This window comes from Bos taurus, chromosome 6 (genome assembly GCF_002263795.3).
Source record: "Bos taurus isolate L1 Dominette 01449 registration number 42190680 breed Hereford chromosome 6, ARS-UCD2.0, whole genome shotgun sequence".
Classification (NCBI taxonomy): domain Eukaryota; kingdom Metazoa; phylum Chordata; class Mammalia; order Artiodactyla; family Bovidae; genus Bos; species Bos taurus.
This window is the reverse complement of record NC_037333.1, coordinates 57,941,987-57,965,652: the sequence shown is the minus strand read 5'-3', so window position 1 is coordinate 57,965,652 and position 23,666 is coordinate 57,941,987. Positions and strand designations below refer to the sequence as shown.

At 44.3% G+C, this 23,666-nt stretch overlaps 1 protein-coding gene across 9 annotated transcripts in view; it reads right to left on the bottom strand.

Annotated features, from left to right (window-relative positions):
* The window catches only part of KLF3 (KLF transcription factor 3), a 35,510-nt gene extending 12,704 nt beyond the window's left edge, over positions 1–22,806 (bottom strand). The window contains exons 1-5 of one of the 9 annotated variants that reach the window (XM_059887539.1): positions 22,523–22,806; positions 10,946–13,251; positions 10,029–10,219; positions 7,900–7,995; positions 644–1,133 (exon numbers count right to left, since the gene is read on the bottom strand). In XM_059887539.1, the coding sequence (XP_059743522.1) occupies positions 644–1,133; positions 7,900–7,956 (547 nt within the window). In that variant the 5' untranslated portion in view covers positions 7,957–7,995; positions 10,029–10,219; positions 10,946–13,251; positions 22,523–22,806. Of the gene's footprint in view, positions 1–643; positions 1,134–7,899; positions 7,996–10,028; positions 10,220–10,945 lie in introns of those variants that run through there. The other 8 variants (XM_059887540.1, XM_059887538.1, XM_024993244.2 and 5 more) reach the window with 8 other exon arrangements.
* Between the last annotated feature and the right edge of the window lie 860 nt (positions 22,807–23,666).

Here is a 23,666-nt window from a genome sequence, read left to right as displayed (position 1 = left end):
CTCCTTTTAAAACAACCTGCTGCCTCTGACCAATCAGTAAACAAGCTGGCTTTTAATAGCAATTAGTTACCACATGGTCTAAAGCAGCCATCTCCAATCTTTGTGGCACCAGGGACCGGTTTTGTGGAAGACAGTTTTTCCATGGACTGGGGTGGGGAGTGTGGGGTGTGGGTGAATCAAGCCCGTTACATTTATCATGCACTTTATTTCTATTATTATGTCAGCTCCACCTCAGACCATCTGGCATTAGAGCCTGGAGGCTGGGGAGCCCTGGACTAAAAATAATTCTTAGGAGACTTTTGCACCTAGAACCATGCTGGCATTCAATAAAGCAAAATGTCAAGTCAAGATTCTTGTTATCCCAAAGTTGACAAGTACATAGTGAAACTAATCGTTTCATGGCATTAAACAACAGACAGCCTGATTCTCGGGAGCTCTTCCAGGATCAACACTTAGAAAAAGGAAATGCCTCAGGCAGTCTCTCAGTCGAATATTTCCTTTTCAGAGTACAGCAGTTCTCCGCCCCTTGCTTCCTCTGCTCCCTCAGACTCCCTGGTAGTGAAGACCTACAAGTCCGGATTAATGCGGGGTGGAGAGCGCGGGGGCGGTAGCAGTGTGGATGAGTTGCAGAACAGAAAGGTACCTTGCATGCTACTACTGGAATTTTCCATCTCCTCCGACAAGGAGACCATGAGCGGCTGCTGGAGGTGGCTGGTGTACATGAAGGGGACAGGCTGCACGACGACGGGCTGGATGACGGGCAGGATGCCCGGGCTCCGGATGCCGTGGCGGGACAGGGCCGCGGCCATCACCGGCGGCATGGACAGCGGCACGCTGAAGGGCTGCACGCCGGGCGGCGGCGGCGGCGAGTACTTCTTCCCCGGCGGGCTGGACGAGGGCAGGCTCAGCCCGGGCGAGGCGCGCCTGTGGGAGGACTGGAACTTCAGGGAGGACGGCGAGTTCCCGGCCGAGGGCGGCGAGCTCCGCTTGTTGACCGTGAGGTCCACCGGCTCCATCTGCATCCCGTGAGACAGGCCTTCCGGCGTCTGGAAGAACTTATCCGACAATGGCGTGGAGTAGATGACGCCGTACTTGTTGGGCTTCATCGACTCCATGTAATTAGACGGGTATGACTATTAGAAAAGACAGAAACATGTCAACGGACAGGTGTGTTTGCGTGAAACATGAAATAAGATGAAAATACACAACAAGGCACATTCAGTTACATGGACTTTCATAAATGGTTTGGATTTAGATATATGCTTGACACTAAAAAAAATACCGTTAAAGAGTTGGTCTAATAAACGTAGGCACTAAAGTTAAGGTGGTAACTATGTCACACACAAAAAATCTCAAGTTTAATTCTACACACTGCTACCGCCCCTGCGCTCTCCACAGTGATGGCCACATCCAAAAGATTGATGATGACACCTGGAAAAATTCTAAAACAGGTTATAAAAGGCTTATGGGCCTTCTCATTAGGAGTTGGGATTCACCAAGAACCAGCCAAGCCAAGGAACCTTATTGCTTTTCTGATGGGGTTTCTTAACTGGCAGGAATACCCTCCTTGGCTTTAGGGTGCTCCACCTGAGCATAAAGACATAGAACATTCCCCATATGCTCGTGGATAACATGGACAAACAGAGCCACGTGCTGGTGCCTTGGGATGCTCTCCAGCCACTGACCAATCCATGCTAAGGTGACCACGAATCCTGGCTTTAGTGCTAAATGTCTGACATCTGAGGAAATGCCTCAGTATCATGCAACTCAGGATGGCTAGTCACCCCACACACTTATATACAGAAGGCCACCCACATGAAGGTGATCATGTCCTTGGCCCCGACTTGTTCAACAGATTTATTCACAATTTGAGACACTGTAGAAGATGACTTAACCTCCAAATCTGAGGATGACACAGAACTACAAGAAAGAGCAAATATAATAGGACTCAAATAAGGACACGTGATGTTGGAAGGGACTTGCATACAAGCCGAGGCTTTGTCCTCTCTCCTTTCCACCTTGCTACTCCTTCATCAAGAGACCGGGGGACAACCTGTCCCTAACAAGATACTGGAGGTGAGATAAACAGTCCTCTTCCAAACCTAAGATCTGTTCATAACTGACTTAATTTATCTTCAAATACATTCCTTTCTTATAATATCAAGATAATGTAACTCTCATTTACCAGGTTGAACTATTAATCAATTGTAATTGCACACTATGGGTACTGTCCTTGGCCATGGAATTCATTAAAATTACTTCTATCCCTTAAGTAAAATTTAAAGTCTGTTGTAGAATGCTTAAAAAAAATTAAACTCAACATAAACCCTTTACTTGCATGCGTTTTAGGGGAACATATTTTCAGTGGTAACATGTCAAGTCTGCCTGCAGAGGATTACTTATATTTGAATGTTTTATAGTAAGAGTGAAAAATAACATACTGTGCCTCTCTCCCGGCTCTAAAGTTCGATGCATTTGTGATTCTGAAGCAACACTAGCTCACAATGCAACTGAGAAAACCCACTAATGGGAACTTACAATTGAATAGCTTAAATGCACTATTAATTTCTGAATCTTCCTGGCCCCTTCGGTGGCCACTAATATGAGTTATTAATAACTGTGGGACAGCAGTGGTTTTGACTGGGATTACTGAGATCACACCCTTTCTTCTCTGGGCCTCATCGGGTGAATCTCCACCTGGCTATGCATCCAACTCATCAGTGCGGCTTTAAAATCCCATTCCTGCACTTTCAAAATAACTATTATATTCAAAAACAGTTCTATAAAAAAAGGCAATAAAAATTACTAAATAAATATTAGACATGCAAGTGTCATGAGGATATGTCAAAACTGGATATTCATCTTCTAGGAGACTGTGATGTTAAGATTAGAATTGGACCCAATGAGATGCCTATGAGATGAACTTAACACACACAGTGGTCCCAGAGTCTTTTCTTCCTGCTGTATACGACAGGTGTTTACTTCAGTGGGCTTTGATGTTATCAGGTATTCTTCAGACTTTACTAAGCACACAGATTCACCTGGGAATCTTGTTAAAATGCAGATTCTGAGTTACTGGGGAATGACTCAAGATGCCATAGATTGACCTTGGACTAGCATGGCTCTAAGTGATGAGATATAGAACAAAAACACCAATTTTTCTTACTAACATTTGGTAAATTATTTAAATGCAATTTAAAGGTGGGGAGGGAGAATTTTCACTAATAATACTGCTTAAAAACCAGGACATGAGGATATAAAATCAGGAAACACAAAACAAATTGTTGTTTTTAAAAATAGTTTTGAATTATGTATCGAAGATCAAATGAAGACTATTTCTACCTTTCTTTAGAATAAGACACACATAGGTGCAACACAAGATGAGAGGCTCAAAATATACAGTAATATGAATATGCAATAGATTGAAACTGAAATGTTAAAAGAGGCAAAAGCAAGAGGCACAAGGTTTGTGAACAGAAATTACACATTATGTACAATGAGGGCTTAAGGAAGTAATTAACTACAGGAGGAAAAAAGATTTCTCCTAGTTCTAAAGTTTAGCCAGCTTGATATAATTTTCTAAAGGGCAAAAGTTCTGGTACAAGAAACAAAAACTCCAGGAAATGGGAGGCAGTGTTCATTGTTTCTACTCACAGAAATGTAGCTTCTCCCTTATTTTCAGCCCTAGTCTTAAAAGACATCCCTATGACCTAGATTTTAATACCAAGTTATTGGCAACCACATCGGAAGCAAGATGAGGACTTGCTGTCATTGCTGGATTTTTCTATCTGTGGGGTGAGTTTAAGGAGAGCAGGAATTTAGAACCTGGGGGATTTGCAAATTTAATAACAGTCTCAGGTTTCTCAAGCCATAAAGAAACAGCCACACAGAGCTGAATTTTATAAACATTATGCACAGTTTTGCTGAGAGTCTTCCCTCCCATGAATGCCCCCTGTCCCCTACACTGGACACGTGGTCTTTGGAAGGCTCCGGGGCTAAAAGCAGGGGGGCTGTTTTGTGTGCAGGGGCACACAACTGAGTCCAGTGTTAACTATTTCTGGTCTGCCTGCTTCGCCTGAGGGTGAAGAAATGTGGTTCTTCAAACTGTCTCACTAGCAAACTTCACAGCAATGTTTACCAGAACCTTCTATGAGCCATGTTTACTTTAATCATTTGGGTGGAGCACATAAGCCACTCTGCAATCAGCTTGCAACAATCTGGTTCTCCACAGCATAAGGACTGACACAGGGCTTGCCTGGGGTGTGTGCCTTGGGTGGATACACACTGGTAATAGTTGCTTCCTCTCTGTTCCAGAGCATTCCTGTGTTCTAATGAAGCAATGCAAATAGGTATGCCTGAACCAGCAAAATCCACATCAGCTGCATGTAGTGATGAAGCAGAAAGGTCCTCTGGCCACTGCTGGGCATCCATAGCCCTACTGACTCCAGCAAAGGTCTCCTCCATTCCTGACCCCCACTAAGGGCAGCAAGGGGGTTACTTTCCCAAAAGGTCTGTTATTAAGAAGGGTTCTTTCCCTCTGTGGTAACATGCATTCAAGTGTTCACACATCCATGACGTGAGTTATTTACTTGTCGTGGGTTATTTAAGTGTCAGTGGAGTGGGAGATGATGGTCCAGCCCAAGTGCTCAGAGAACACTGGATGAATGGATGACGTGAATCAACGTGCTCTCTGAGCAAGCTTTTACCACTGACTAGGCTCAGCATAACAATTTTTTGATTCTCAAAAAAAAAATTTTTTTTTAAGTATGATGAGGAAAAAGGCACAGGGTTTGGATAATTTTCCAATGCTATCACTTCCTATGAAAGTGAGAACTAATAGTTTCTCATTTTATTGGCAATAGTTTTGGTGAAGTTTTCCATTACAAGATGGTTTAAGTGGACGGAGTGACTGCATGAAACGTGGGTGAGTCTCTGTTTCACTATTCATTAATATGAAAAAAAAAATGCGACCGTCCGTGACAGGGCGATGGCAAGTCAAAGGAATCTTCATACCAAGGGTGGAGTTCCAAGTGCAGGAAGGCGCGGTGCATTTATAAACAAACTCTTTGGAAACAGCAAATGTCATGCCCCTCTGTGCAAACAAAAGTAAAAAGCTCTCTTTCTACCAGGCTCAGAAGTCATGAAAAGTTTCTGTTAGAACACGGCAGAGGGACTACTGATTTTAAGTACTTCTTAATCTGTAAGGAGTCTTTTAGATGATAATTTTCATTAAAGAAAAAAATACACCTTCTTCAGAAGTATTCTTCCTTTAGGAACAGAAGAATATGAAGGAATACTTTAAAAAATTTTATTTTCTCATTTCCTGAATTAAATTCTAGTTTTCAACCTCTTTGGCAGTATTGGTAAAAACAACTCCTTTACACATGCATTTTATATACACCTGCCATTTCATGTTTTACATATAAGTATCGCCAATTTTATAAATAAGAAAAAAATAGGAGACTCAGGGAGCTGCTGATGGCTTTGCCAGCAATGCATTGACAATAAGTAGCAGAGATCTACAGCACAGAATGGGTGGGTGGGGGAGGGCGTACTCTGCTCCCAGTTCTTGCAAATCTTAATAGGATCGACAATCCAAAGTCTAGTCTGCCTCAAGGCACAAGGTTTAGTGAGCAGTATGAAGGTTTATACTTCATATAAACTTCTTATACTTCAGTAAGAGAAAAATGACATTTCCTCACTTTCTCTGAATTATAGCAAAACACCAACCAGGCAGATTATTTTTACTCTTCTTAACTTTTAGGGAAAAGGGGTGAGAGAGGGGAGTAAATCAGAGTAAAATATTTTTATTCATATGTGGAATTGAAGCAAAAACCAATCTTACATGTTACTGCTTCATGTTTAGAACACTGACCTGAATAAACAAAGACCTCAACCTTTAGGTCAAAGGCAGAATGAAAAAGAGAAAAGGAATAAAGGAACAATAAATCAGATTTCATATACTTCACCTATGAAGGTAGGAAAAATAAAATTTGAAGATTTAAGAGTGGAAACAAAGAAACTTCATTGTAAGGACTGGAACTCTCTTTTGGTGAAACAATATAATTAAATTCTATAAGCATCAGCAGAACTTGAAAACTAGAGCATGAAGGAGAAAAAGACTATTAATTGCAAAAATACGTCCACATATTTTAACTCCATGCATTAATATGTTACAGCATTACAAGTACAACTATTACAACAAATTCATTTTATTTCCATTTTTTTTCAGCTAAGTGCATTTCCTTGTATGGTGAAGTTCATTTTAGCTTTAAATTAGGCTCTTGTGACACATTCTCATGCTTGATTAAAAGCTCTGAAGTATACTGAATAGTAAAATGCATCACTGATGGGCCTACATCATTTACCAAATTAATCATAGTCTCCGGTACTAAAACCCTATTCATATTTCAAGGATACAATTAATGGGAACATTTTATACCTTAATATTCCTCCAGTATGATCATGCAATAGTTGGGGGAAGGGGTTGATGACAAAATGAGTACCATTAGAAGCCAATTTAGCTTTTTGATTAATAAAATTCTTATTGCTCCTTATTATTATATGGTTATACAGCTGTCAGGCAAGAATGTAAATGCTATTTCCTTAAAGCCACTCTGACTTAACTTTTCAGCGTACACAGTGGTAAACACTGGCGCAGAAATCTCCATGGCAACCCAGTTCCAAGGGCCTTGGAGTGACCCCCATGTCTCGTATAAACAGTTTTGGCAGGAACCTCCATAGCCAGCGCATAAGGATGATCTAATTTTTGCAAGCGTGTCATTACCAACCTTCAGAGCCACAGCTCAGGCCAAGTTTTTCCCCTTGTGAGTATTTTCCAAGCCCGAGGAAGAAAAGAGCAAGACAGAGTTGAGAGCGTGGCCGTGTTATTTCATATTCACTAAACCAGATCCCCTCAAGTCTCAACCACTCCCGGCTTTGCAGTTGGACACCTTTCTGTTGTCAGCCCTGTCCAGCCTCCACAGTGCTGGTGTTGAACTTCTATAAACAACTGGACTCGTTACTCCTTCCCTGGTGGTCGACAAGCATGAAGACCCGGCTAGCTTAGCACTAAAGTGTTGAAAGAGAGGGTGAATGTAATTGTCTCCCAGCCACCACAGACTCTTCTGAGTGAAACAAAATTCCATTCTCAGGGTCAAGTTCTTTCGCTAGTTTCTCCCAAGTCACAGCTCCAAGAGGCTGCCTGCTTGGAGTTTAAGCAAATCATTTTATTCTTAGTATATTTTTACATGCAAAATGATCAAAGATTTTTTTCTCCCAATTTTCATTTTTTTAATGAGTTTTGTGAAGGATATCCTAAGCACTACGTGAGGCAAAATGGAGTCTTTTTTTTTTTTTTTTTTGGTTTCCAATCCAAAAAAAGATTAACATTCACAAACACGTTTAAGAAACTCCTCTATATAGTCTGGGTGGTCATCTTGAGTGAAAAATACCTCTAAGTAAACTCATTCTTGATGAAGATTTCTTGTAGGTACATTTGAAAACTGCTTCCTAATCATGATAAACATTGTGTACAGGTTTTTTTTTTTTTTAACGTTCCAAATGCACATTAATTTTTAAAAACTAGTCTGGCCATTTTTTTTTCTTTTTGCCAAAATCAATAATCTTGAGAGCTCAGACTAAAAAACTGCTAACTAAGGGGTTTCTGTAAAACTATTTCTATTGTGAGCAGATGTACCTGTGGCTCAAGTTCTGTGATGACATCCTGGGGGTGGGTGGGGGACTGGGGCATAGCGTTTAAGAAAACATGGATCCTGTTTAAAAGTTTGCCTATCAAATGCCTGTCAGGTAATGAGTACTTTTAAGGAATAACACAACACACAGTAAAATTATTACCACTTGGAATAAACAAGAGGTGTTTAGTTTTGGAAAACTTACCACCGAGACAGGGTCCATGGCCTCTTGCTTGACAGGGACTGGGTCAAACATGAGCATTCTTTTAGTTATACTTTCTAGGGTGCTCTGGTGTTTAGCCTGGAAAACAAAACAAGGTGTCTGTCTAAATCCTGAGGTTACTTTCCATATAAACTATTGAAAAAAAATTTTTCCTCACCCTGCTTCTCTGGTCCTTCCTCTCCCCTTCCCCCAGAATGGCTGGAATTTGTTTTCCTTACCTATGAAAATGCCATTTTATATAATTAAGACCAGACTCCATGGTCATAACCAGGGGAGAGCCAACTGGCATTTCTAACTCAAATACATAAACCCTGACATTTCTGGAACAATAGGTACAGCCCTCCTGAGCAGCCAAGCTTGTTTAATAAGATTACTGTGCAGCTCAATAGAAGTTCACATTATATACAAATGTTAAAAAACTTTCCTTTCCATCTTATGTCATAAAAGAAAAATCAGGCAAAAAGACAACATAGAAACAATTACCACAACTATCTTTGTTTTTATCCCTCCAAACTCTTTTTAAATGGATTGTAATATGCATACTATATAGCACCCTTAACAATTACTGGGAAAATGTTTCTTTTCTAGTAAGTATGCTTTCGCACCATCAAGTTCAGTGTGTCACTGTGAACCAATCAGATTTTTTTTTTGACCGTGCTTAGCAGCTGGTAGGATCTCAGTTCCCCAGCCGAGGATGGACCCTGGGCCCCATGCAGTAGAGTGCAGAGTCCTAACAACTGGAGAACCAGGGAAATCCCCAGATTTTTTAAAAATTCCTCTTACTGGGCAGATTGCTTCTAAATTTTCACTATTACAGACAGCAATGAACATCTTAATATTTACATCTTTGTGCATGTCCTTAATTAATTTTTAAGATAAACTTTATGAAGGGGAGTTCTTGAGTGAGAAGCAGGTACATTTTCCAAAGCATCTGCTGTATCATCTAGCAAAGATACTCTGTAATTGCCATCAACAAAACAGAACCTGTTTCCCAACATCTCTACTGGCCATGTGCGTGGTCATTTAAGAAAAATTAAAACCCCGTGCCTCTTATTGTTTTCTAAGTACTTTTTTAATATGAAGAATATTAGCTTCTATTCACCCTCAATTTCTCCTTATTAGGAAATAAGCCGATTTTTAGCCTAATGTAAAGACAATGTCCATCCTGACCCTGTTTGATCTTTTTCTTTTCTTATTCATGTGTTATCCCCTTTCTTCTGTGTTCTGTACTAGCCTGCTATTAGTACTATATCATTCCAACTGCTTCCTCACAAGACAAAATATTCAGTCTGATGAACATTTATTAATAACTGCCTTTCACAGGTTATGGAATAACTGCCCATGTACTACCCAGACCTTCAACAACTTGCTTCAGGCCCCTCTTATCCAAATTTGGTTTCAGTGTTCAGCACTTTGGTTAAAAGTGAGGTCTTTATGTATCACCTTTGTTTGGGTGGGAAGGTGAACGAGCTCTAGATTGAGTTCCACCTGAAAAAGGTATAGAAACCCCATGTATTTCAGTATTTAAACTCCCCACCCCCACCTCCCTGATAGCAATCCTGTTGATAGTGATGTCCATGCTCTATGGGTTAAACTAAGATATCTTCACACACAATTATAAAAGTAATACTGTGTAGTTCTTGTGCTTCACTGCTTTGCTGAAGAAGGACTGTCCTGGGTCTCATGACAACACGTGAATATCATCATTAACTCAACATAAGGCCCTGACTTCAAAATTATATTTTCCTACATCACAGGACGTATTATAATCTGCAAACACAATCTGAAACCAGGCTGCTCAAATCAATGGTGCTACCACCCTCTTCTGTGTCCCAGTAAGAACAAACCCCATAGCAAGTAAAAAATGGATGATTTCATAATGAAGGATGAAAACCCCTTTTGTGTCTTGGGATCTATTATTAACCAGTTCCCAGCCTAGCAGCTGTACAGATGGATATGGTGCTAAGAATTGCTGTCCAGGGCCCCGGAGCAGACCATACACAAAAGATGTGAGATCGCTTGCTTATATCAATGAGGTCAGATGATTCAGCAGCCTCGACCCATGGCCGGTCATCCTCCCCCCAAGCTTTTTAAATTTAATTTACTCTTACAGATTCATCCACTCCACTAGATGCTGCAAATCCTTCTAAATAAAAGCACTCATTCTCAGGAGTGTAGTGGAAGACTTCTGATCTTGAAACTCAAGCAGGAGATCTGTACTTGACCCTCTCCATGGGGGAGTGGATGCGGGGAGGCCCTTTTTTACATGCAAAATGCAGAGGGCACCTCTTTTGTCTCCTTCCTAAAAGTTTTGGGGAAATTAAATGAGATTAAAAATAATAAAACCAAAAAAAGAGAAAAACTTTGTTTATCTGAATATGCACACAATTTTTGAATCTATAATACTATACACACAGTACTAAATTTGTTGATTCTGATCTCTGGAACAATGTCAAGTACCTGCCTCTTTCCTAGAATATTGAGCCTTAGTGGTCAACATCACCCCCTCCCCAACACACACACCCTTAAAAAACTCAGACTAAATTCAGTTTAAAAAGTAATGGCTGCTTTCATCCTGTCTGAGATCTCATGCAGGACCTGTCCCTTGATAATCGCACCATCCCAATAGTTTCCTATTATCTGTACCCCTTGCCTTACCTGGAATCCTTTACTACCAGTAGGAGCAGTACAGTGGGATTAAAGATGATGGGGTCTGGAGCTCATTTTGGTTTAAATCCTAACCCCATCATTTAGCTCATAAAGCCCTTTTCAAATGTCTACAGCAGTAAGTACTGAACCCATTCAGAAATGAATGACACGTTAACTTGCTATAGTTTGTGTCATTTTAAGACATTAGTGAAATGACTTTGTTAGTTTTTATGTTTTATCTAAACTTAAGGAAATTAGTGCTTTGAAACACTTGTAATCTTAAGAGAAAAATTCATCTAGCATAAAGCATCCCTCCTAACAAAACTGGATTCATTTTTATTAAAAAATAACTGTAAGGGTTGTTTATTCAGAACTGTACCTCGAAGAGTAACTCAATCACTGATGAAGGGATACTTCTCATACACAAGGATTTCAGCTAATAAACAAGTAATGAGAGAATTTAGAATACCTCATTCCTAACTAAATAAAGCATCACTTGACAATAAAAGGTCTGTGCAAAATTCAAATGTCACTGTAGACAGAACCACACTCACCGTCCACTCACATGTTTAACAGCACTTTGCTCTCAATCTTGTAGCTTCTAAAATGACTGATTATACTTTCAGTGAAAGTCAAAGGCTATGGAGGACATACACACCCTAATCTTTAACCAGGAATTCTTGGGAGAGGTGGGGGCAGATTTATACATGCCTGTGTGCCCATTTTTAAATTTATTAATTCTATAGTTAAAATTTTTAATAAAAATAACAGGGAAGCTAGAAGAAATCAAATTTAGGAAGAGACTCAAAAACATTAATGCAAATCAGACTTATTTATTTGCACAAGTCTAGACTCTGTACCTACTCTTTGCATCTCTGAATGGACCACTTTGGCCACTAGCATTGACCTTATCTTTGGGTTCTGATCTAGAATAAGAAAAGAGTGACTGCAATGTCACTGAAAGGCCTTCCATATAACTCAGCACTGGAAGAAGTGGGGTCTCTGAACTTAGTGGCTTTTGTTATGCATGGGCCACTCTGAGCTCTGGGGCTACTGCAAGTAAACTTAAAATGCTATAGAAAATCTATTTCTGCATAACCCTGACAGCAGTTCCAAGTACGACCATTAGGTGGTGCGCTAAAACAAGTATTTAAAGACTAGGACACAGGCAGTAAATTGAGTTTGCCAAAGTCAGGGTCTTTAAATCTAGTGGGTTTTAACTAGGCTCAGGAATTCTTATCACAGAGATTAGAAGGCCTCCAAAAGTGGTTCTGTTTTTCTTACAACTTGTTTCCAAACATTAACAGGTTTTCATCTTAGTTGTGTTAAACTAGCTTAGGAGACATACATTCTAAACTAGTAATCCCAGGATAACAACACTGCATTTACAAGAGGGAAAAAATAGGCAAAACAGGTTTTAAAAAAAAAAAGTCTAAGTTATCAAAGTGCCTAAAAGTAAAAATATAGGAAATAATCGCCAAAATAATTTTCCATCACGGAACAAACGTCTTCTTCCCCAACTGTTATTTTGCTGGGAAGGGCCAATACAGAATTTTCCTTCAAAAGGAAGAAACAGATTTTCCTTCACACTCTACTTATACTTCTGACTTTTCAGCTGTCATAAGAAGACTCAGATTTTTGTCAAGATGCACAACTGCATGTTTATGTCTTAAGAAGCTTTGGTGAATCACTTACATGAAGTTTCACAAGCAATATAGTTCCCTCTCACATGGTCCTTTTCAGCCCTCCATGAGGCCTACTTGACAATTGCTTCATGAGGGTACAAATTAGCTGCAGAGCTTAGAAATACACACAGGCCTTAAAGTAAGAGGTTACATTAAATGTAATGGCTTGTCTTGAAGCTATGGCATTTTATTACAGAAACAACCTTATAAATAACTGCCCCTTCCTTAGAAGAATGGGGGTGGGGGGGAGAAAGGGAAAGAGAGAGAGGGAGGTGTGTGGCAGGGGATGGAGGGGGTTCTGGAGAGAGAATGTATCTGAAATAAATATCTTGGCGATCTATCGGGATTTGCTCTGACATTCTCCCTTCTCCTCTCCTGTCTAATGCACTCAAAGGGACCCTGGATTCTTCTCCCCCAGCCCAGCCTGACCCTAAGCTTCCAGACTACCTGCCTCCTTCAAAGCTGATCTTTTGTTTCCTAGCCGACCTCAGCCAGGTGTAAGGAGAAAGAGAGGATGGCCAAATCAGCACACCATCTGTTAAGTGCCCCATTCACCCCATCCAAGCCTCTGGGCTTTAAAGGAGGAAGCATGCTGCCTCCTCTCACCTCTCACTCCCAAAAGGAACTTCAGGGAAAAAATAAAAAAGATAAATTAAAAAAAAAAAAAAAGGTGTGTGGGTGAGTGTGCGCGTGTGTGGGTGTATGTGAGAGAGATTCTCGGTCAGGAGGAGGACCAGGGCGGGCAGGTAACATCCCTAAACTTCCTCTCCAAAGAAACTTTTCTTTCTTTACTTTTGCACCCGAACCTTTCAAGAGCTCCAAGGAGTTGCGTATTTAATGGCAGCTGCTCTGGCCAGAAATCCAAGGGGCCGGGCAACAGATGGAAGTGGACATTTCTAAGTTGGAGCCTTCTTTCAGAACAGCTGAATGCTGGCACCTACCTGGAAAGGCGTCTCGTTTTCATGTCACTCGGTGATTTTTCTCCTACCTCAGTCTTCTACTGTTGGTGTGAAAGGAAAAAAATTCCGTGGAACACTTCTAAATCTTTGCCCCTCATAAATTAGTTATTTTGCATCAAAATGTTTTGTAAATGGGAAAGAAGTTAATTATTTAGTTTCAGATTAAATATAATGATCCATGAGCAAACAATCCGCCCTCTCTCCTCTCTGGGCTAACAAGCCACCCAATTTTACTTTCCTGCCTCCACCCATCTGCTCCACCCTATGGAGAGTTGCCAAGGCAGTCCAACTTGTCCAAACAGGACATGGCTTCAGATAAGATTCTGCCCACACCCTGTACTTCGGAAAGACCAAGTGAAGCAATTGATTTTGCATGTAAATAAGGACAGGTGCAAAGGTAACAACCAAGCGAAGTGCCTCCACTTTTCCAGACTAGGGCCCGCACAGCAGGGGTGGGGGTGGGGGGACACAAACCCATACCCCTTAGATGAACTCTCAAGTTCAATGCCACTTAGTTAGTGGCCTACCACATCTTTCTAAAAGCAATTTTAGCGAGCACTAGTCATTTTCCCTATTAAGGTTATGTACGCAGCTTTCCTCCCCATGCCGACAATTTTTGTTTTTTAGTTTTAAGGGCCAGCGACCCCAACCCGGTTGAAAAGCACCCCTCGTGCGTAGTCCTGCTGTGTATATGGCTTACACAGCCTGCCTTGGCCCTCAGTTTTCTCCTGTGATGTGTTATATAATCAAATCCAGAAGGGCTGTGTGAGGCCACTGCCTCTCCACCGGGTGCCCTATCGCTGGAGACCCACCCCACTCCACCCTGAGGGGCCTCCACCCATGGGGCCCCACCCTCGGACTGCGAGGCTGGGAGGGACCAATTGGCTCCAGCCAGCTGCCAGTTCCTGGAAATTCCGGCCTGAGCAGCGACGGCTGGAACCTTGCAAATAACCAGAAAGAAATGGTACTGCTTCCCCCAGCTCCTGAGGATGCTTCACTAAAAGCTTCACAGAGCCGCAGAACCTCTGCATGCACACACGTGAGCTGTTGCTGACCTCTCCCTTCAGAAGCTAACAGAAAAGCACTCTGAGCCACTGCTGTGTAAGAGAATTCAACATGTCCCCAACCCAAATCCTCCTTGTCCCCAAAAGGCTGTGCCCCACAACTGCTTTATCTTCTGGCCACTCACCTCAGAATCCTAGAGGTCATCTTTCAAGCTTTCCTCACCAAGTTTTCTATTTCTACTACTGCCGTGGCCAGGCTCTCATACCTCAAGACTGTGTCACTGGGTCTCCCCTCCATGGGTCTCCTATGCTTGCCCCTTGAACCCTCCAAGCCATTCTGACCATTCCTTCCCCCGACCTGCCACTTGCCACGTATATATCACAAAGCCCTCTTCTCAGCGAGTCTTTTCCAAACTCCCAAACTTTCCTCCAAGGGACACCCCTAGGGCTTGTAAAGCAGGTTCAAGCACCATGTTCAGCGCCCCCTTTCCTACCAGCTGCCCCCTGCTCCACCAGGAGCCCTCCACGCTGACTGCCGTTTCCCCCTCCACCCGCCCCCTCTCCCCAAAGCCTTTGTTCATTTTTGGCCCCGATGCTGGGCAACCAGAGTGGAATGCCCATCCCCTTCCGGCTTATCTAAATCCTCCTAATTCTTCAAAGACCAGCTCAAGGCCCTCCCCACTCAGTGCAGCCAGCTGATTGCTCCTGGGCCCATCTGAGGCCGCCTCCTCTTACCGAGATAGGTGGGCCTTTCTACCTTCCAAATAGGCTGTCCAAGACCACCACCGGGAAGGGAAGCACCTGAACACAGGCTTACTTTCTAGCTCCTTAGAGGGGTTCCCTTCCTGCTCCCCAAAGGAGATCAGGCACACCCACTAAGTCAAGGTTTTGCCAGGCATAAGGAGTGGATATAAAAGCCCTGAGCTATAGGAGTCTCAGTCACTTACCTTTTTCTTCAAATGCACTTGAATATCTCCCTTAAAAAAGTAACAGGAGTGAGGGGACTAGGGGGCCTAACCTAAAGGAAACCTATTAAACGAAACTTCCTCAAAAAACCTATTGCTCCTAACCTTAACCCTTTGTTTTTTATTACTCACCCAGAGAGCTCTTCTAAACAAGTCTAGTGTCAAGGTCTCCATTTTAAAACCTAAATTAAGGGCGGGGGTGGGGTGGGGTGGAGGACAGTGAGAGAGAAAAGAATGTGGTAACTTGAAGTGTGTGTGCGAGCATGTGTGCATATGTGTGTTAACAAACATTAGGTTCGTTTTGTTTCAATGCCACTCCTATAGACCAAGGAAAACCAGGAGCTCAGTGATGTCACAGGTTTCCTACTGATTATCACCACCTTCACAACTGGCACTCTCCAGGTCCCATTCTTTACAAGGACTGTGTCATTTAATGCCTTTGATACGGGAGGTACTACCTTCTCATTTTACTGCTGAAACAGAGAGGCAAAGTAATCTGCCCAAGATCACACAGCTGTTAGAGGTGTGGATCTGGGATGCAAACTCAAAGCAGTCTGATTTCAGGGCTGGTGGTGACTTGGCTCTCACTTCCACGGCCTCCTGCAACAGGGCATGACCCACAGCTAGAGTGGAATGGAGAGTTCTGCAGGTAGGTCCGTCCATGGTGGATCCGGAGCCAGGGGCAGTGGATGTATGGGAGTGGCGACGTCAACTCCTGCCCGCTGGCCCCTGCTGCCTCCCCTTCTCTGAGTGCAGGCTTGGATGCAACATCAAAAGACACAGTCTGAAGGCCCAGATTTAGGCAAACTATTCTTCCTGGCCAATGCACCTGCAATTGGTTCATAAAACTGCTCAGAAAAAATTGGCAGCTTCACCCAAGTAAATACGGAAATCCTCATAATAACTGTACAAAGGTGGAAGGGTCAGGTCCTCATCCCCATTTTAGAAATGAGGAAATGAAGGAACAGAGGTGAAATGACTCGCCCAAATTCGCAGAGCTGGTGGGAGCTGCAGCCAAGAACAGAAGTGTGTCTGCTGCAGACCTAGGCCTCTTTCTGTTCTTCTGCTCCACTCTGTGCTGTGGGACCCACTTTGAAGTCAAACCATCTTACACTTGGGCATCCCCCCAGGGCTGGCGGGGCGTGGGATGTGTGTGCTGCCACACTGGTCCATGGGAGGCAGTGCCATGGGGAGGTTCTGGCTGGCAATTATGATTTCAAAACGGCTTTTCAGGTTAGATCACTTGGGACCTACTCCATCCTTGTGGCATAACTGAGAATAATGACCGCACGCAATCTGAGATTAGCTCTAATGAGTAGGTGCTCAATAAATACTTGTGGGATGAATACATGAATCGATGTCAAACTACCTTTCTCATATGCTAGGATAAAATGAAGGACAAGGGCCTAAGAGTGACTGTACATCAGGTGTCACACAAGGAAAATCTGCCCAGGGGCCAGTGGAACTAGTCTGAAAATCATCTTCTGAAACACAAAGTAAATGTGAAAACCGTCGCTTGGGAGACAAAACACCTTTGCTTGGAGAACTGGAATAGGAACTTGAACTTACTGATGAAAGCGGTTCTGGGGCTCAAAGCTTTGTAAGGGACCAGGGCGTATAGTGCAAGAACAGATAAAGGAGGGGATTTCAGTGAACAGACTCAGATTTCAGACTCAGAGAACAGTAGTTAAGAGAATTAGAGCATATGTGCCAAAGGAGAAAAACCCCACACTGGACCACTGGTTGCTCTCCTGGGTAGAAGGCACTGACCTCAGTGTCCACTGGATCTCTTCTGTCTAGATTTGGCCAAACTCCACTGATCTGGCCTGAGACTAGCTCCAGGCCATCCCTGGAAAGCCCCAGGCCTTCCAGAGACTGGCCACCATCTTGGACATGTCCCAGAGTAAGCTGGTCCTCCTGAAAGGGGGCTGCATCTCAAAGGAGCACCCTCTTCCCAGGAGAGGGTAACAGTGAAACCCAGGGTTACATAGAAGCTGAAGGGCCATGTAAGTGACTGCATTTGGTGTCTGGCTCCCCTTAATAATGAGATGGGGAAATGGTAATGTATTCGACCTGCCAACACAATGGAATGAGTTTCCAATCGCTCTAGGAACCTGCTTTGCTAGAGAAAGGACCTTACTATTTATTAAATACTCTGACCAACAGACACAAAATATACTAATAGTTTTTTCTAATGTGCCATTAAACTATGGTGACAATCCAGAGAAAGCAGAGCCAGTTTTTGCTTTGGGAGAAAACAGTCTTAGTTCTGGTTGAGAAACCGCGTTTGTAGTATTGTATCTCTTTTATTGCTACTAAATTTCAAGGAAGGAGAGTTGAGGGGGAAGCAGGGCTCCCTCCCTTAGACAATGCCCTCCCTTATCAGGGCAGACTGCTGTCTGGTTTCCTGTCTCCAGCGGCGGCATTACTGTTTCAGATGAGAAACCAGGTCTAATAAGGGGACAGATCAGGCTTGCAAACGAGAATGCTAGAAGTCACCACAATCCTTTCCTTCCAACTCACTCCAACATGAATTCTGGCTGGATATACTACCAGATATCAATTGTTTTATGACTCTAGGGATTTTCTTTTTTAAAGTTAGCACCATAGATACTGAAGCACTTCAGAAAGAAACCCAATTTTCAGAATAATGTAATTCCTGGTATTTAAAGGGCAAGGTTGCTTTTATTTATTTTTCTTAAACACAACCGGGTGTGAAAACAGAGTAAGAAATGCCACTTTAAGATAGCTGTTTATTTTATAGCAAAAATGTTGATTTGCACACACGAAGAAGGCAAATATCTGAAGAAGGGGATGGAGGTAGATGATTTACATGGCTTAGAGACTACCTTCTCTGTGGAGACCTTCCGCCCCTGCCCCACCACTTTTTTTTGGTGATTATAACAACTATCAGATTGGTACAATTTTCCCTAATTGTTTGGCTTACATGTTAAAGCTTGCAGAATACTTCCGCATAAAATAATATTAGATTCTAATCATCTTTATTAACCACCTCCCTCTCCCCGTAAATAGGGAGGAAAGAATGATTTGAAAGTAAGCCAAATAAAGACTCCATCTACCAAATCTAGTTGGATTGTTAACTTTGGAGCTAAAATAAAAAACCTTACTTCAATTTGGGTTACTTATGAATTCAGTTTAAAGATCTGTTGTCCCACAAGCAATTTAATATTGCAATTCTGATTCCTCCGAAGAAGAAAGGAAAAATCTTATTGAAATTTTCCAAACTGCCATCTTTTTTTCATGGAAGGTTATCAATATCCTACTATTTAACTCTAACAGCTTTCTTAATATCATACTGTGTATTTTCCTTTTTATCCTCAAGGAAAAATGTGATGGGTTGAGATGCTAAAACCAAAACATTATTATTATGATGATGATCACCAATTTGGGGAAAGAATAAGGCCTGATGTGCTGCCTCAGAAACTTTTTCCATTAATTCCATTAGAGAACACTGTAGATAATTCCTCTAGATTTTAAAGAAAATCCCCACATAAGAAGTTTAAGGGAGAATATTTCCAAAAAACTTTTCTTTTCCAACCATTTTATGCAAACTTTGTTTCTGGAGAACCAAGAGAAAATAGTTTGTTAAAGTAGGTTTTAAATAGTTAACCCAGAAATCTGCTTACTCACAACTGACAGAATATACCAAAGAAAAAAGGGGGTGGGATGGGGCGGAGATTATGAGAAAGTTGCTATTGTAAAACAAAAACAAAGAGCATTCTCCTTCTGTTTTCAAAATATTAGGTTAAACTTTTCCAAACTATCATTAGATGAACTTATTCCAGTTCTCCTTTTCTTTGAGCTTTTTATTCTTAAAACAATTTGGAAATCAGATGTAGGATACAGTAAAATCTTTGTCCTTGAAATAATCCTGAAGTGCTCTCAATACATCTTATAATTTGTTTCAATACAGTTTCTCCCTTAAAACATAAGCAAGACTTCTTTTAAGTGAGTACAAGCAGTCCAAGACTGCTTGAGTTCTCCGTTCAGTGAAGCCTCCTATGCCTGGTGTCCAGTGGTAGATGCAACACGAGCCACATCCTTCAGATCCTGCTAGATCTTCTGAACTGTAAGGTGTAACCCCATCCAAAACTGACAGCTCCAGGGCAGAATGCCTATCACCAAACCAATACTCAAAACAAGAAGGAAAAACAAACAAAACAACCTTCTTTAGATTTCCAGCCAACACACACACACACACACACACACACACACACTTCTTGAAATCGAACTGATAAACTAAAAAAAAAATGTAAAATTACTTATTCACCCATATAAACACATTGGAGCAAAGGGTGTACGTAAAAAGGTTAACTGACTTTTGTCATTATGACATAACACAGGCATCTTAGGCAATCCTAAGTGTGTGGAGACATGATAACTCCCTGGGTGGGGACAGGGAGTTTAAGGGCAGGGACCATGGCCTGGTCTGGGCTACTGATCTACCAGAAAACAGCCTGAAACAGGAAAGAGCACACATATGCCACTTGGAATGTATGACGCAAACCCCAGCCTTGAAACAAAGAACAGGAAACAGCTCTGCTGGCTGTGCTGGAGAGAAAGCACAGAGAAACATTTAGCCGGCCCTCCCTGACCCTATATTCATGAGCAGCTGGAGTTTTTTAAGACAACAACAGGGGGGTGGAGGTGTTTGTTCTATGGGTGTGAATAATAACACCAGCTTTATACAGGAGACCTGCCCTATTTACAAATAGGAGCTTCCACATACAGTAAACATCATAAGTGAACATGTGATTTTATCATATTCAAGCAGCAGCAACCTTCCTAATTAACACCAGCCTCCCTGCCAATTTCTTTTGTCTCTTTCTCCCCCATCCCAATGGCTGGTCTCTAGCTACAGTCAAATTCTGAGTTGGGGTAATGCATACTGCACAGTCTCGGAGCATCAGGAGGAAACGGAGAGAGCACTGCAGCTGAGAATTCAGGTGACACTGGGTCATCATCCCACATAACCAAAATGGGACCAGTTTTAAGTGTTCCTGAGCCACAGAACTAAATCCCAAGACAAAGAATGTGGGGACGTCTAGAGTCATCCCAAATTTTCAGTCTTTTTCAACTGCAGAGTTACAAAGATATTTGCACACCGCTGCACATCTATTCTACATGTACACACATCTACAGAAATCCACCTTTTGAGAATGCAATTCTGTTCCTGGTATTTCATTTAATCCAATTGAAAAATTGTTATACAATCTGTAGAATAGAGTATCGATTTTTATAAGATGTTCTAAAATGTCTATTTTCCTTTAGGTATTTGTAAGATAGCAAAATCCATTCACTAGTCCTTTCCCCATTATTTCTCTTTATTTTGTTAGCCAGTACTGTTTAACTAGGTTCCCATTAGCAGAGATTTAAGAATCTGTGTGTAGATATAACTACAGGTAAAAAGAAAAAATGGGAAAAAAAAAAAAAAGGCATCACTGTGTCCATAGCAACCAGAAGGTTGGGTTTTAATTTAGAAACTTTGCAGTGAAAAAAACAATAGCTTTCTCCAAAGCTATGTTGCCATGTTTTACACCTGACAAGGTTCTGTGGTCTAAGCAGTTAGTTTTGTTATCCTCACGTTAGGATTTTCATATTTGCATTTTCCTTCAGGCAGGCAGAATGCTCCTTAGAGTCTATTTTCATTGACCTCACCCATGGTACATTAGGCTGCTTTTTTCTAACAGTTCTGCAGCAAACCCCACTGACTAGAAATTGAGATATCAGCTTCTTTAGGGAACTGAATGAAATTAATCAAACATCCCATTTAAGGTTTCTGTGAACAGAATAAAGTCAACTTCCATACCCCATGTTTCAAGCCACAGAAAAAACACATCCACTCTTTAAAAAATACGAACTCACAAAATTTTCAAGATATTAGTGTCATAAAATTGTTTTTCAAGTAAAAGCAAGTCTTCTCTTGGGTTATGCAGATTATCATCCAGATGAATTTCTCTTTTAAAAATGCTCCTCAAATTCATACCTATAAAGCACTCAGAAAAGGACAGCACAAAACTGTTCTGTGAAATAACCTATAATGAACAACTGCCTTATACCTTACTTGATTTTGTTTAATAATTAGACACTAAATCTAAATGAAGTCAGAATACCACTTCATACTTTTCTCTATACACCAGACTCTTCTGAGAACATAATCAATGTTTAAAATGTCTTGGATGACCTATCGAAAAATACATTTTGAGTCAGTGAAAAACAGATTCAGTGTACGTTTATTTTAGTGAAATACAAGAAGGTGAGCAATTACCAATTTCCCTTTAACCTGGCTTAGGAAAAAAAAGTCCCATTCACGCGGTCTTCATCTAGTTTTATATACTGCAGTAAAATTTAAAGTAGAATACTGTTCTCGCTTTTATCTGCCAAAGAAATAGCTATGACAATTGCAGGTATTGTCTGCTATCTCCAAAGGTAGGTCCCAAGCGTCCAGGTCCAGAGATCCCTCCCTCGGCCCCCACCCGGCTCGGGTCCCTAACACTGCAGGCAGTCGCCTAAGGCGTTCTCCGCCTCCAGCCACGCTGCAATCCTTCCTCCAGACACTGCGGCAGGTTCTCTCCTTGCACCCGAGGACGACTCTCCAAACCCGGCCAGCTCTTTCCCCTGCCCTCTGGGATCCAGACGTCCTGGCCAGCTCCAGGACTCTAGGACCGAGAATGGGATGCTCCCTCCACTCCCGATCGCCCCAAGTTTCTTCCCAGAGGGCCCGCCAGGCTGCTCCAAGTTTGCTCCAGCGACGGGTGAGCGGCAGCGCGCCCGGTCCGAGAAGGGGGGCGGCAGGGGGCGCAGGCGGGGGGCGGGGAGGAGGAGGGCGCGGGGGGTGGGGGACGAGGAGGGGGAGGAGCAGGAGCGCGCGGCCTCGGCGCTACCTTTCTCCAAACAACGTTGCCACACGCGGAGAGCACTGAGATTTCTGGGGCTTTGGAGGGAATCGCGAGCGGGCAGGCGGGAGGCGGTCGGGGGACCACACAGGTGAGCCCCCGCCCGCGCCCTATCCCGGGCCCGGGCGGGCGCCGCTGGCCTCGCTCGTCGCTCCCGCAGATCTGCACGGCGGTTCTCCTCAATCCCACACTTTCCACCGCTGAACCCGGGGCCCCCCTCCCCCTCTTCCACCCCCGCCCCCGGCTGCGAGGAGCTGTTGCACTTTCCCAAGCCCGGGGGCGCCCCCACCTCCGCGTTGCACCCCCAGCCCATTCACCGCACGCCCCCCCCACCCCGGGGGGGGGGGGGAAAGGAAACTGGACTAGCCGAAAAGGGGGGCAGCGGGAGTCGAGGCGAGAAGGAAAGGTGAGAGAGAGGGGACTTACTTTTCGAGGCGCGGTGCTGAGCGCTGCAGGCGAGAAATAAAGGCCCGGATCCGGGCTGCCTGGAACCCCGCGGATGCAGTGGTGTCAGCGCTCCAGTACGGGCGGCGGCCGCAGGGGACAGGGACGGGGACAGGCGCGCGTGCGGCGGGCGCGGCTCGGCTCGGCGGGCGCTCGCGCTGCGCTCCGGCTCGGGCCCCGGCTCCGCGCGGCTCCGCTCCTGGCTCCCCTCTGGCTCCTGGCACCAACTCCGGGCAGTCACATGACGCCGGCGCCGCTCGCTCTGCGAGCCTCCCAGGGCTGGCGGGGTAAGTAGAGGCTGGGACCTGGGGTGGGAGGGTCAGGGAGGGGAGAGGGAGCCGCCGCGGCCGCCCGGGCTGGGCGGGTCCCCACCCACTTGGGTGGAGGCAGCCGCCGGAGGGGTCGGCCGAGTCACTCGCGCAAACACGCACCCCGCCCTGCGCCCTTCCCCCGCCACCCCCGCCTCCCGCGCCGCCTCCGCCCCGCCCCGCCCAGTCACCCGGGGACGGCCTGACAGACACTCATTATTCCCCGGAGCCGGGCGCCGCCCCGCCGGCCCAACCTGTCCCGCGAGGCGCGGCGCGGCCGTGGGGCTGGGCGTGCGCGGCCCCCGCCCTCCGCCTCCCCCTCCCCCCCGGAGTCCCCGCCCGCGCCCCCTCCCGGCGCCCTCCGCCCTCGGCCCTGGAGCCCGCGGCCCCGCCCGGCCCGGCCCCGCCGCCGCGCCGCCGCCCGAGCCCGGGGGGAAGGAAGGGCGGCGCTGGCCGCTCCGGGCGTCACAGGGCAGCAGCCCGCTGCGCCGCTTCCAAGACACACAGCCGGGCTCGCGGGCGAGCCGAGGCGGGGGACCTGGGGCGGTCGGGGCCATCAATCAGACGGCTCCGGCGGGAAGGGCGGCCCCGGGCGCGGTGGGAAGGGCTGGGCCCAGTGGCCAGAGCGGACAACTCTCTTAAAGAAAAACCAGAATAAGACACCGCTGGTGTTGCAGCGGGGGGACCCGGGCAGATTCGGGAGAGACAGAGCGGCGAGGAAAGGGAGGGCAGTTGGGGTGACTGCAGCCCTAAAACGGTGCCGCGTCTCCAAGGTCATTCACCATCCTCCAGCGCGCTTTCTTTGTGCCCGGGGCGCC